At 43.4% G+C, this 12,833-nt stretch overlaps 1 protein-coding gene across 3 annotated transcripts in view; it reads left to right on the forward strand.

Annotated features, from left to right (window-relative positions):
• The window catches only part of gon4la (gon-4 like a), a 40,773-nt gene that overhangs the window by 15,017 nt on the left and 12,923 nt on the right, over positions 1-12,833 (forward strand). For all 3 annotated transcript variants that reach the window (XM_061931219.2, XM_072912599.1, XM_061931218.2), the window contains exons 10-13: positions 6,944-7,163; positions 9,105-9,206; positions 9,296-9,336; positions 9,417-9,746. In XM_061931219.2, coding sequence (XP_061787203.2) covers positions 6,944-7,163; positions 9,105-9,206; positions 9,296-9,336; positions 9,417-9,746 — 693 coding nt within the window. The remainder of the gene's footprint in view (positions 1-6,943; positions 7,164-9,104; positions 9,207-9,295; positions 9,337-9,416; positions 9,747-12,833) is intronic.

A 12,833-nucleotide genomic window follows, 5' to 3' on the forward strand; every position in this document is an offset into this window, starting at 1 on the left:
TTTATCTTTCCATTTATCTTTTTCTTTTGGAGTACTTTGTTGTTGCATGTCTTTTAGTATATCATTATTCATTTCACTAGTTTGTAGTTTAAAACCTTGTATTTCTTCTTCTGCTGTTTGTTTTGCTGTTTTGTCCGCAAACGTGATATTGTCATGATCCGTGGTCCGGATCATGTTTTGTTTAGTTATGTTCTGTTAGTTTTGGACTTCTTTAGTTCCTGTTTAGGCTTCCTTGTTTGTTTTTGTCACAATGGCGACTTATTTTGTTCACCTGTCTCTGATTAGTGCTCGCCCGCTCACCTGCTTCCCGAGCACCAATCAGAGGCATTATTTAAGTTACCTCTGCCAGTCAGTGGGCCTGGCTTTATTATTTATGTCACACTGTTTGTGTCACGCCTGTACCAATTAAGTTTCTTGTTCCATGCCATAGCTTCTGTTTTAGTCTTAGCTTGACGTGTTTTAGGCACGCCTTTCTTCTTATGTTGTTTGTGTTTTTGGTAGTTGGATGATTTATGTTAATAAATCCCATCCTACCTTTACACCTTCGTCCAGAGCCGTCTTTTTGCATTGAAAGAAGGAACCGCAGCAAGCTGCATAACCCACGTGTGACAGATATTGCGTCCGTTCCGTTGGTGTGTGCCACACATTTGCACATTGCTACTTTAGCTGCTAACTGTACCGCTTTTAATATTACTTTTAATAGTTCTCCATGTGTTACAAGGTTTCCCGTTGACGTTATCATTCCTCTATTTTGCCAGTGTTGTGCAAATGTGTGCACTGTTGAGAATGCATATTGACTATCTGTGTGTATTGTAACATTTTGATCTTATTAATTTACTTGCTTTAATGTTACTAGTTGTGCCGCTTGCATTGAGTCATTTGATGCTCATTTGATAGCTTTCAAAACTTCAGTTGCTGTAACAACCGCACATATCCTATTCTATTTTTATTTCACAGAATGCTGCTTTAGCTTCTAAATTCCACTCTATTGGTGTTGACATTTTTAGATCTTTTTCATACATTAATTTACTTAAAGGAGCTACTATTTCTGTGTAATTTGGTATCCAACTTCTACAGTTATTAGTTAATTCTAGAAATGACAATTTGCTTCTTTGTTTGTAGTTTTGGTGCTTGCAGCACTGCTGTTTTTCTGCTTCCAACAATAGTGCGTCCATCTTTGTTTAGAGAATGTCCTAGATATTTTACTTCTGTTTTGCATAATTGGACTTTTGTTTTGCTTACTTCGTGTCCTTCACTGTGTAGATGATTTAATAAGGCTAATGTATCTTTTCTATAGGTTTCCTTATCCGGTGATGCTAATAATATGTCATCCATGTATATCAAGACCTTTTTCTTCCTCCTGGAGGGTCAAATTTGGACATGCTTGCATGCATTGCTTGTGAAAAGATTGTCTGACTTTCCGCATACCCTTGAGGTAGTCTTGTATAGGTGTATCTTTTCCCTTTATAAGTAAATGCAAACCAAAATTGACTTTCTTTATGTATTGTTATCGAGAAGAATGCATTACTGATATCAATCACTGTGAAATGTGTCCAATCCTGCATATGATGTTTAAAATTACAGCATTTATTGTCCTAATAAACACTAAATCAATATTTCTAATTCAAATGTTATACGTATTACTTCATGTAATTTTAAGTAACATTTTAAAACCACTAAAAACTGTCTATAAGTGTATTAACTGTAATTTTACAACTCAGAAGAGACATTCTTCCAATTCTTTATATGTTTTATTTGTAATTATTATTCAACAATATTCAAAGCAAACAGTTGTAATGGTTATAGTTACTCGCATTATATCATCAAAAGTCTATAGCTAACTGAAAGCTGTTGAGATTGCCATGCCTCTTTATTTATTTAATGTTATGCCATTATCTTATCGTAGCTCACCACCCAGATGTATGGTGTACTGCAAATGTCTAAAAAATATTCTAACCTAAGAATGTTAGACTACACTTTAAAGTTAAACAACTTAAAACTTACACTTAATACATTTATTTTCTAACTTGCACTCCTGGTGCGCCATACGCACACACACACACACACACACACACACACACACACACACACACACACACACACACACACATACACACACACAAGGTTATGTGTGTGCGTGAGTGCACATTCTAAGAGATAAGGCGAACACACTCGAAGAGCGTTTTTCTCTCTTTTTTTTTTTTTTTTTTTTCTTCCTCAGCCTCTAAACATGTAACTTATTTTATATCATTTTATCATGCTATACATATCGACTCTTATTATAGTTATTAATCTAGGTTTTTATTTGTTCCATTATTTTAATTATAGATATATATACATATATATTTGTATATATAAAAGCGCTATTTATATATCCAAACATACATGTATATCTTCAATCTACATTTTCTTCATATCTTATTTCAATATCCCCCATTATCTCTCGTTCGCATTAGTTTATTCCATTTTGCATTAATTCTTCCTATTGATTTCTTCCCATTTCACTTAAACTACCAAACAAACAAATACACAAACTTGCAGCGAACCACAACCAACAGCCTACCACTTGTGAATACCTTCATTTGTCACTTTCTCATCTTTTCTTCACTTTCGTTTTCCTTTACAAACAACATCCTGTATCCATCTCTTCCTTACACTTCACACAATGTTTCTATTTTCTGTTCTCCTCTCCTAGAAACCATTCACGTAACGTAAGGTTATAAACATCCTTTTTCCATATTTTCTCAATCCATTCTCTTCACCCTCAATCTTCCTTCACCTGCTCTCTCTCTCTCTTTCTCCCTCTCTCTCTTTTCACAATACAAACACAACAATCCAAAATAAATCAGTTTTATAAAATACAACAGGGTCAGCAGCAATCCAAAACCTTTTAATGTCATGCATCTTTATTTATCTCTTAACAATCATTCCTCCTTCATAACCTGAATTTTAGAATTTTAAACTTTAGATATGATTTAGACTAAAAAAAAAATCCTTTGTCTCACACGCCATTAGACTGTACAACTCCTCTCTGGGGGAGCTAGGATGACAGGGGATGCAAAACAATAACAGTGCAATACTTTTTCATAACATGGTCATTAATGCCTAGTTTCTCTTGTGATATTCTTATTTTACTGTTATATTTTCATTCTCATTGTTGCTTTTTATTTTTATTCTATTATAATATTTTTCTATTTTGTTTCCATTTATACCCCCATTATTTACTTTTTACTTTTTAAACTCAATCTCAATTTTGTACACTGCTGCTGGGATTTTAATTTTCCTGAGGGAACTCTCCTGAAGGAATCAATAGAGTGCTATCTATCTATTACTAATCCGAGCACAGTTCATGACGTCTCGTCCTTGTAAACACTGGACAGACTTCTTATCTTGCAGACATTTATTTCCATTTAGTTTTATTCTCTACATGTAATTCTACATGCTTCAGTGTCACATAGAAATTTGCTTTCTTTGTTATTTATTTCAATTATTATTTCTGGTTTACTTGCTGTCTGTTTACTTAAGTTCTCATAACTTAGTATGTCCTCTGATTAGATTTTGTTTAACGCTGATCTACGTTTTGTTTTTTCTCAGGACAGTCTCGTGCTAAATGTCCTTCTCTGCCACAACGCCAACATGCAGTAGGGTGTAACCGCTGCCGTTGTTGTTTTCTCCTATTTTGGTTATAATAGATTGTAATAGACCATATCAGATCTGCGTTTCTTTGGGTCCCTCTTTCCATTTTGAGAATTTGGAGTAATCCGTCGTACTTTACAGAGCCGAACTTATAAGGATTACTTTTGTCTTTGTTGTAAGATAGTGGTTCAATTTATTATTGTGGTACATGTCACTTCTACTGGAGGTTTTTCCCCCAGTGGAGATGTCTTGCCTGATGCCTCCACAATAACCCACTATTACTTCTCACAACTTTAGTATGGAGTGATCGCCTAGTGGCGATAACTCCCACACACTCTCACGTTCATACCTTTCACACTTGTTTTACGGAAGTTTCAGTACTTGTGGACTCCGACGTCCTTATATGGCCTCTTCTGTTTTAGAATTGTCGGTTTTTACGTGGACTCCGATGTCCTTAATTTGGTTTATTTTCAATGCTGAATCTTACGGAAGTTTCATTCTTTGCGGACTCCGACGTCCTTCTGATTTGTAGGCCTTTTTACCTGTTAGAGCCTAGGATTTACAGGGTTTGTTTTTGCGTCGTAACCCTTAGTCACACGCTTTTTGTATGCGTCATAACCCTTAGTTACACGCTTTTTTTTTCTTCTTCTATGCGTCGTAACCCTCAGTCACACGCTATTTTTCCTTTGTAATTCAAAACGTACTCACTGAAATCTGCGTTCCTTCCTCTTGTCCTCGGTTCCCCGTCAGTCGTCAGATCCAGCCAGGGTGCAGAAAAAGCAGCTCCTCAATGGGAGATGTGGGTGCCATGGTCTTCTGGTTTTACTCACCAGGCTGGAATCGTCAGACGTGTTGGGATCCGGCTCGAAGGACCAAAGAGATGTCAGGTGCAAACACTGTTGACATCTACTAATCAGACAAGAAGCAAGGAATGAATCAGAGACGGAGTTCAATTTAGCTCATGAGGAGACACGTGTTTTGGGCTGTACTCTAGTTACAGATCCAAACTACGTTCTAAAGAAAAGCCCGTGCGCCTCCTCCATTTATTAGGAAATGGCCCTATTACATCACGGTGACTGAGGGAAGGGGGTAATCTCGACAACTCCAGTAAGACACAATATATGATAATACAAAAATGCAAATATGTTGACACTTGGTGATATCGCCCAGTCTCTTCTCTGCTTTGTCTGGTCTTGGAACCAAATATTCGGCCTTGGCTGCCAGCAGGCCGAGTCTGCACACAACACTGATAACGAGGCTAGCAATCTTTTGGATTGCTAGCTCTGCACAAATTGACAATACTTTATAGTATGGCCCTTAAGCATAAAGTTATGATGATAATATATACATAATTATTCTAACATACTGCCAAAGCAACCAAAGAGTTTTAAGGCAAAGAAGTGGAATGTTCAAGTCAATCACCTGACCTGAATCCCATTGAGCATGCATTTCACTTGCTGAAGACAAAAGGGAAGGGAAACTGCCCAAAGAACAAGCAGGAAGTGAAGACAGCTACAGCAGAGCATCACCAGGGACCAGACCCAGCGTCTGGTGAGGTCTAAGGGTTCAGACTTAAGGCCTGGTAGAGCATCACCAGGGACCAAATCCAGCATCTGGTGAGGTCTATGGGTTCAGACTTAAGGTCTGGCAGAGCATCACCAGGGACCAAACCCAGCATCTGGTGAGGTCTATGGGTTCAGACTTCAGGCCTGGTAGAGCATCACCAGGGACCAAACCCAGCGTCTGGTGAGATCTATGGGTTCAGACTTAAGGTCTGGCAGAGCATCACCAGGGACCAAACCCAGCGTCTGGTGAGGTCTGTGGCTTTCACACTTCAGGCATGGTAGAGCATCACCGGGGACCAAACCCAGCGTCTGGTGAGGTCTATGGGTTCAGACTTCAGGCCTGGTAGAGCATCACCAGGGACCAGGCCCAGCATCTGGTGAGGTCTATGAGTTCAGACTTCAGGCCTGGTAGAGCATCACCAGGGACCAAACCCAGCATCTGGTGTGGTCTATGGGTTCAGACTTCAGGCCTGGTAGAGCATCACCAGGGACCAAACCCAGCGTCTGGTGAGGTCTATGGGTTCAGACTTCAGGCCTGGTAGAGCATCACCAGGGACCAGGCTCAGCATCCCCCCCCCCCCCCCAGAGAGGAGATGTACAGTAATACAACCACAGACTGGTAGTACATCCACAGACTGGTAATACAACCACAGACTGGTAGTACATCCACAGACTGGTAGTACATCCACAGACTGGTAATACAACCACAGACTGGTAGTACATCCACAGACTGGTAGTACATCCACAGACTGGTAATACAACCACAGACTGGTAGTACATCCACAGACTGGTAGTACATCCACAGACTGGTAGTACATCCACAGACTGGTAGTACAACCACAGACTGGTAGTACATCCACAGACTGGTAGTACATCCACAGACTGGTAGTACAACCACAGACTGGTAATACAACCACAGACTGGTAGTACATCCACAGACTGGTAGTACATCCACAGACTGGTAGTACATCCACAGACTGGTAGTACATCCACAAGAGTTTTTTACAGATGTTGAAGGAGTGCAGCCTCCTCAGGAAGTACAGCCTGCTCTGTCCTTTCCTGTACAAGTACCCTATATCATGTATCATATTATATGTATCATTCCATATGATATATCATGTATCATATATGATATATCATGTATCATATTATATGTATCATTCCATATGATATATCATGTATCATATATGATATATCATGTATCATATCATGTATCAGCATAGCATGTAATATATGACATGTATCATTCCGTATGCTATATCATGTATCATATCATATGCTGTATCATGTATCATATCATGTATTATATAATGTATCAGCATAGCATGTATAATATCACATGTATCATTCCATATGATATATAATGTATACATATCATGTATCATCATAAAACCTATCATGTATCATATCATGCCATGTATCGTCATTTGACATATCATGTCATGTAACATATCATGTATCAATCATACCATGTATGATGTGATACCATGTATGATATAATACCATGTATGATGAGATACCATGTATGATGTGATACCATGTATGATGTGATACCATGTATGATATGATACCATGTATGATGTGATACAATGTATGATGTGATACCATGTATGATGTGATACCATGTATGATGAGATACCATGTATGATGTGATACCATGTATGATGTGATACCATGTATGATGAGATACCATGTATGATGTGATACCATGTAGATATGAACAATGATTTGTCCACTTCCAGTGTCAGCCCCTGTCACAGTCAGAGGAGGAAGTGGGGCTCATGGCGTATCGGACTCGCTCCAAGCGTCCTCTACGTGACGTCCCGCTGGGACAACTGGAGGCGGAGCTTAGAGCGCCTGACATCACACCTGACATGTACGACTGTGGCTCCGCCCCCGAGGACAGAGAGTGGACTGTTTGGTTGAGAAGCTTGATGAGCTCCGACGTCAACAACATTGACGGTTAGACACGCCCACTTCGTGTGTGTGTGTGTGTGTGTCCTCAGAGGAGTGTGACCATGAAGATGTGTGTGTGTGTGTGTGTGTGTTTGTCAGAGGAGTGTGACCATGAAGATGTGTGTGTGTGTGTCCTCAGAGGAGTGTGATGATGAAGATGTGTGTGTGTGTGTGTGTGTCCTCAGAGGAGTGTGATGATGAAGATGTGTGTGTGTGTGTCTCCTCAGAAGTGTGATGATGAAGATGTGTGTGTGCGTGTGTCAGAGGAGTGTGATGATGAAGATGTGTGTGTGTGTGTGTGTGTGTGTCTCCTCAGAAGAGTGTGATGATGAAGACGTGTGTGTCCTCAGAGGAGTGTGACCATGAAGATGTGTGTGTGTGTGTGTGTCCTCAGAGGAGTGTGATGATGAAGATGTGTGTGTCCTCAGAGGAGTGTGATGATGAAGATGTGTGTGTGTGTGTGTGTGTTTGTCAGAGGAGTGTGATGATGAAGATGTGTGTGTGTGTCTCCTCAGAAGAGTGTGATGATGAAGATGTGTTTGTGTGTGTGTGTGTGTCCTCAGAGGAGTGTGATGATGAAGATGTGTTTGTGTGTGTGTGTGTGTGTCCTCAAAGGAGTGTGATGATGAAGATGTGTGTGTGTGTGTGTGTGTGTGTGTCCTCAGAGGAGTGTGATGATGAAGATGTGTTTGTGTGTGTGTCCTCAGAGGAGTGTGATGATGAAGATGTGTGTGTGTGTCTCCTCAGAAGAGTGTGATGATGGAGATGTGTGTGTCCTCAGAGGAGTGTGATGATGAAGATGTGTGTGTGTGTGTGTGTTTGTCAGAGGAGTGTGATGATGAAGATGTGTGTGTGTGTGTCCTCAGAAGAGTGTGATGATGAAGATGTGTTTGTGTGTGTGTGTGTGTCCTCAGAGGAGTGTGATGATGAAGATGTGTTTGTGTGTGTGTGTGTGTGTCCTCAAAGGAGTGTGATGATGAAGATGTGTGTGTGTGTGTGTGTCCTCAGAGGAGTGTGATGATGAAGATGTGTGTGTGTGTGTCCTCAGAGGAGTGTGATGATGAAGATGTGTTTGTGTGTGTGTGTGTCCTCAAAGGAGTGTGATGATGAAGATGTGTGTGTGTGTGTGTGTGTGTGTGTGTGTGTGTGTCCTCAGAGGAGTGTGATGATGAAGATGTGTTTGTGTGTGTGTCCTCAGAGGAGTGTGATGATGAAGATGTGTGTGTGTGTCTCCTCAGAAGAGTGTGATGATGGAGATGTGTGTGTCCTCAGAGGAGTGTGATGATGAAGATGTGTTTGTGTGTGTGTCCTCAGAGGAGTGTGATGATGAAGATGTGTGTGTGTGTCTCCTCAGAAGAGTGTGATGATGGAGATGTGTGTGTCCTCAGAGGAGTGTGATGATGAAGATGTGTGTGTGTGTGTGTGTTTGTCAGAGGAGTGTGATGATGAAGATGTGTGTGTGTGTCTCCTCAGAAGAGTGTGATGATGAAGATGTGTTTGTGTGTGTGTGTGTGTCCTCAGAGGAGTGTGATGATGAAGATGTGTTTGTGTGTGTGTGTGTGTGTCCTCAAAGGAGTGTGATGATGAAGATGTGTGTGTGTGTGTGTGTCCTCAGAGGAGTGTGATGATGAAGATGTGTGTGTGTGTGTGTGTGTGTGTGTCCTCAGAGGAGTGTGATGATGAAGATGTGTGTGTCCTCAGAGGAGTGTGATGATGAAGATGTGTGTGTCCTCAGAGGAGTGTGATGATGAAGATGTGTGTGTCCTCAGAGGAGTGTGATGATGAAGATGTGTGTGTGTGTCTCCTCAGAGGAGTGTGATGATGAAGATGTGTGTGTCCTCAGAGGAGTGTGATGATGAAGATGTGTGTGTGTTTTCAGAGGAGTGTGATGATGAAGATGTGTGTGTCCTCAGAGGAGTGTGATGATGAAGATGTGTGTGTCCTCAGAGGAGTGTGATGATGAAGATGACCCAGAGTACAACTTCCTGGCTGACGTAGATGAACCAGACCAGGAAGATTACCGTGACGATAAGGCAGTCCGCATCACCAGTCAGTACACACACACTCACACACACACACACTCACACACACACACACACTCACACACACGCACTAAGTGTGATGTTGTTCCTGCACAGAAAAGGAAGTGAATGAACTGATGGAGGAGCTGTTTGACACGGTGACACACACACACACACACACACACACACACACACACACACACACACACACATGCTAAGGTGCAGTGTGTGTTGTCAGCTGAAGGAGGACATGAGGGGACAGGAAGTGGAGGAGGACGCTCATGAAGAGGAGGAGGAGCAACAGGAAGACACACACCTGTGTCACGTGGCCACACAAGAAGCACATGTGACCCAGGATGGACCAATCAGAGAGCAGCGTACAGTCAAGCAGCAGCTGGCCTTCATCAGGAGCACACAACACACACACTGTGCACACACACTCACGCTGGATACACAACACACACACTGTGCACACACACTCACGCTGGATACACAACACACACACTGTGCACACACACTCACGCTGGATACACAACACAGGAGCAGACTGAAACAGCAGCTGCAGCAGGTACACACACACACACACACATACACACACAAACATACATACACACACTCATGCACACACAAGCACATGCAAACACACACACAATTACACAAACTGACACACACAAACACAAAAAACACACACACACACTGCTGTGCCATGGTAGTTGCAGTACATTTTCTCCTGTCTCTCTGTGAGCTGGCCTCTCCTCAAACCAGCCTCTGTAATACCCTGTCTAACTGCCACACCTCCACCTGTATCTGCCACACCTCCACCTGTATCTGCCAGACTCCACCTGTATCTGCCACACCTCCACCTGTATCTGCCACACCTTCACCTGTATCTGCCAGACTCCACCTGTATCTGCCAGACTCCACCTGTATCTGCCAGACTCCACCTGTATCTGCCACACCTCCACCTGTATCTCCCACACCTCCACCTGTATCTGCCACACCTTCACCTGTATCTGCCAGACTCCACCTGTATCTGCCAGACTCCACCTGTATCTGCCACACCTCCACCTGTATCTGCCACACCTCTACCTGTATCTGCCAGACTCCACCTGTATCTGCCAGACTTCACCTGTATCTGCCACACCTCCACCTGTATCTCCCACACCTCCACCTGTATCTGCCACACCTCCACCTGTATCTCCCACACTTCCACCTGTATCTCCCACACCTCCACCTGTATCTCCCACACCTCCACCTGTATCTCCCACACCTCCACCTGTATCTGCCACACCTCCACCTGTATCTCCCACACCTCCACCTGTATCTGCCAGACTCCACCTGTATCTCCCACACCTCCACCTGTATCTCCCACACCTCCACCTGTATCTCCCATACCTCCACCTGTATCTCCCACACCTCCACCTGTATCTGCCACACTTCCACCTGTATCTCCCATACCTCCACCTGTATCTCCCACACCTCCACCTGTATCTCCCACACCTCCACCTGTATCTGCCACACTTCCACCTGTATCTCCCATACCTCCACCTGTATCTCCCACACCTCCACCTGTATCTCCCACACCTCCACCTGTATGTCCCACACCTCCACCTGTATGTCCCACACCTCCACCTGTATCTCCCACACCTCCACCTGTATCTCCCACACCTCCACCTGTATCTCCCACACCTCCACCTGTATCTCCCATACCTCCACCTGTATCTCCCACACCTCCACCTGTATCTGCCACACCTCCACCTGTATCTCCCACACCTCCACCTGTATCTGCCACACCTCCACCTGTATCTCCCACACCTCCACCTGTATGTCCCACACCTCCACCTGTATGTCCCACACCTCCACCTGTATCTGCCAGACTCCACCTGTATCTCCCACACCTCCACCTGTATCTCCCACACCTCCACCTGTATCTCCCACACCTCCACCTGTATCTCCCATACCTCCACCTGTATCTCCCACACCTCCACCTGTATCTGCCACACCTCCACCTGTATCTCCCACACCTCCACCTGTATCTGCCACACCTCCACCTGTATCTCCCAGCTGTCTGCAGGACTATTACACAGGTGTGGAACAACAGGTGTGCTTGTCCATACGTAATATCCTTGGTAAAGTCCTCCATCCTCCCAACATGACTTAGTTCCTGCTGTGGATATCAGTCCGTGTGTGGAACATAGTCCTGAGAACTAATAGCAAGTATACGTTGGATGCATCACATGTGGGAAGTGTTAAGTCCACACTCTTGTATCATGTAAGTAGTCCAGGTCTGGTAGAGTCAAGTCAGTCTGTTAGAGTCAAGACAGTCTGGTAGAGTCTAGTCAGTCTGGTAGAGTCAAGTCAGTCTGGTAGAGTCTAGTCAGTCTGGTAGAGTCAAGTCAGTCTGGTAGAGTCTAGTCAGTCTGGTAGAGTCAAGTCAGTCTGGTAGAGTCTAGTCAGTCTGGTAGAGTCAAGTCAGTCTGGTAGAGTCTAGTCAGTCTGGTAGAGTCAAGTCAGTCTGGTAGAGTCTAGTCAGTCTGGTAGAGTCAAGTCAGTCTGGTAGAGTCTAGTCAGTCTGGTAGAGTCTAGTCAGTCTGGTAGAGTCAAGTCAGTCTGGTAGAGTCAAGTGCTGAGAACAGCAACCTGATCTCTGTATGTTGAGTAAGAACCTTGTTTTCCCATAATGGTTTAGCCACGCTGCTCTTTGCCTTTCCTCCTGGAAACTTCTACATCAAGCCAGAGTTGATTGTGGAGCCTAAAGTGATCTTCTCAAGTGACAGCATTCATCTTGATAGCAGCACCTTGAACATTGTAGGTCCAAACTGTCACTTAGACCTTGTAGGGCTTCTTTGCTCTAGGTAACAAGATTGTCTGCAGAAGCATCTCTTGGATTAACCTTGACCTCATTTTGGTCTTAGCACCTAACCTGGAGAGATTCAACTATTTGATCAGATGGACACATCCATGGATGTGTAGGACAGGAGTGTAGAGAAGAATATTCCACATATAGACACATCCATGGATGTGTAGGACAGGAGTGTAGAGAAGTATATTCCACATATAGACACATCCACACCCAGTAGTGTAGAGAAGACTATTCCAAAAAGGGTTGGTGCTAAGACACCACTGTTGCTAGAGAAGGAGATCCACCATACAAGACTGGTCATTCATGTCGGGATGAAAAGACATGCTGAGTAGTTTTGGAGGACATCCAAAGTGGAATAGGCCATCCTGCTGACAAGATGGCAAGTCTTAGTACGATCTAGGAACATCATGTAAAGAGGTTGATCATCTCATCAAGCTGATGTCATCTATGATTCTTTGCTCTTAAAGCAAGTGTTTGTAATGCAGAGGTTGGGATAGCTCCAGTATCTTCACCTTTCCCATACCATGATGTCCCAAGCAAGTTGGCCATGTGCCATGGTCTGGGCCTACTCTGCCATTAAAATGGCCAAGGACGATTCTTTAGGAAAACCCTTGATCTGCTCATCAAGTTGCTGATAGAATCTATCTTGAATCTCCTCAGTTGAGGAAAGAGTAGGAGGTCCAGTAGTTCACTGGACCTGAGACGGACAGTAGCTCCTGATGGAGCACTGCTGAGACGGACAGTAGCTCCTGATGGAGCACTGCTGAGATGGACAGTACCTCCTGATGGAGC

The sequence above is a fragment of the Nerophis lumbriciformis genome, linkage group LG37 (assembly GCF_033978685.3).
Source record: "Nerophis lumbriciformis linkage group LG37, RoL_Nlum_v2.1, whole genome shotgun sequence".
Taxonomy (NCBI): Eukaryota; Metazoa; Chordata; class Actinopteri; order Syngnathiformes; family Syngnathidae; genus Nerophis; species Nerophis lumbriciformis.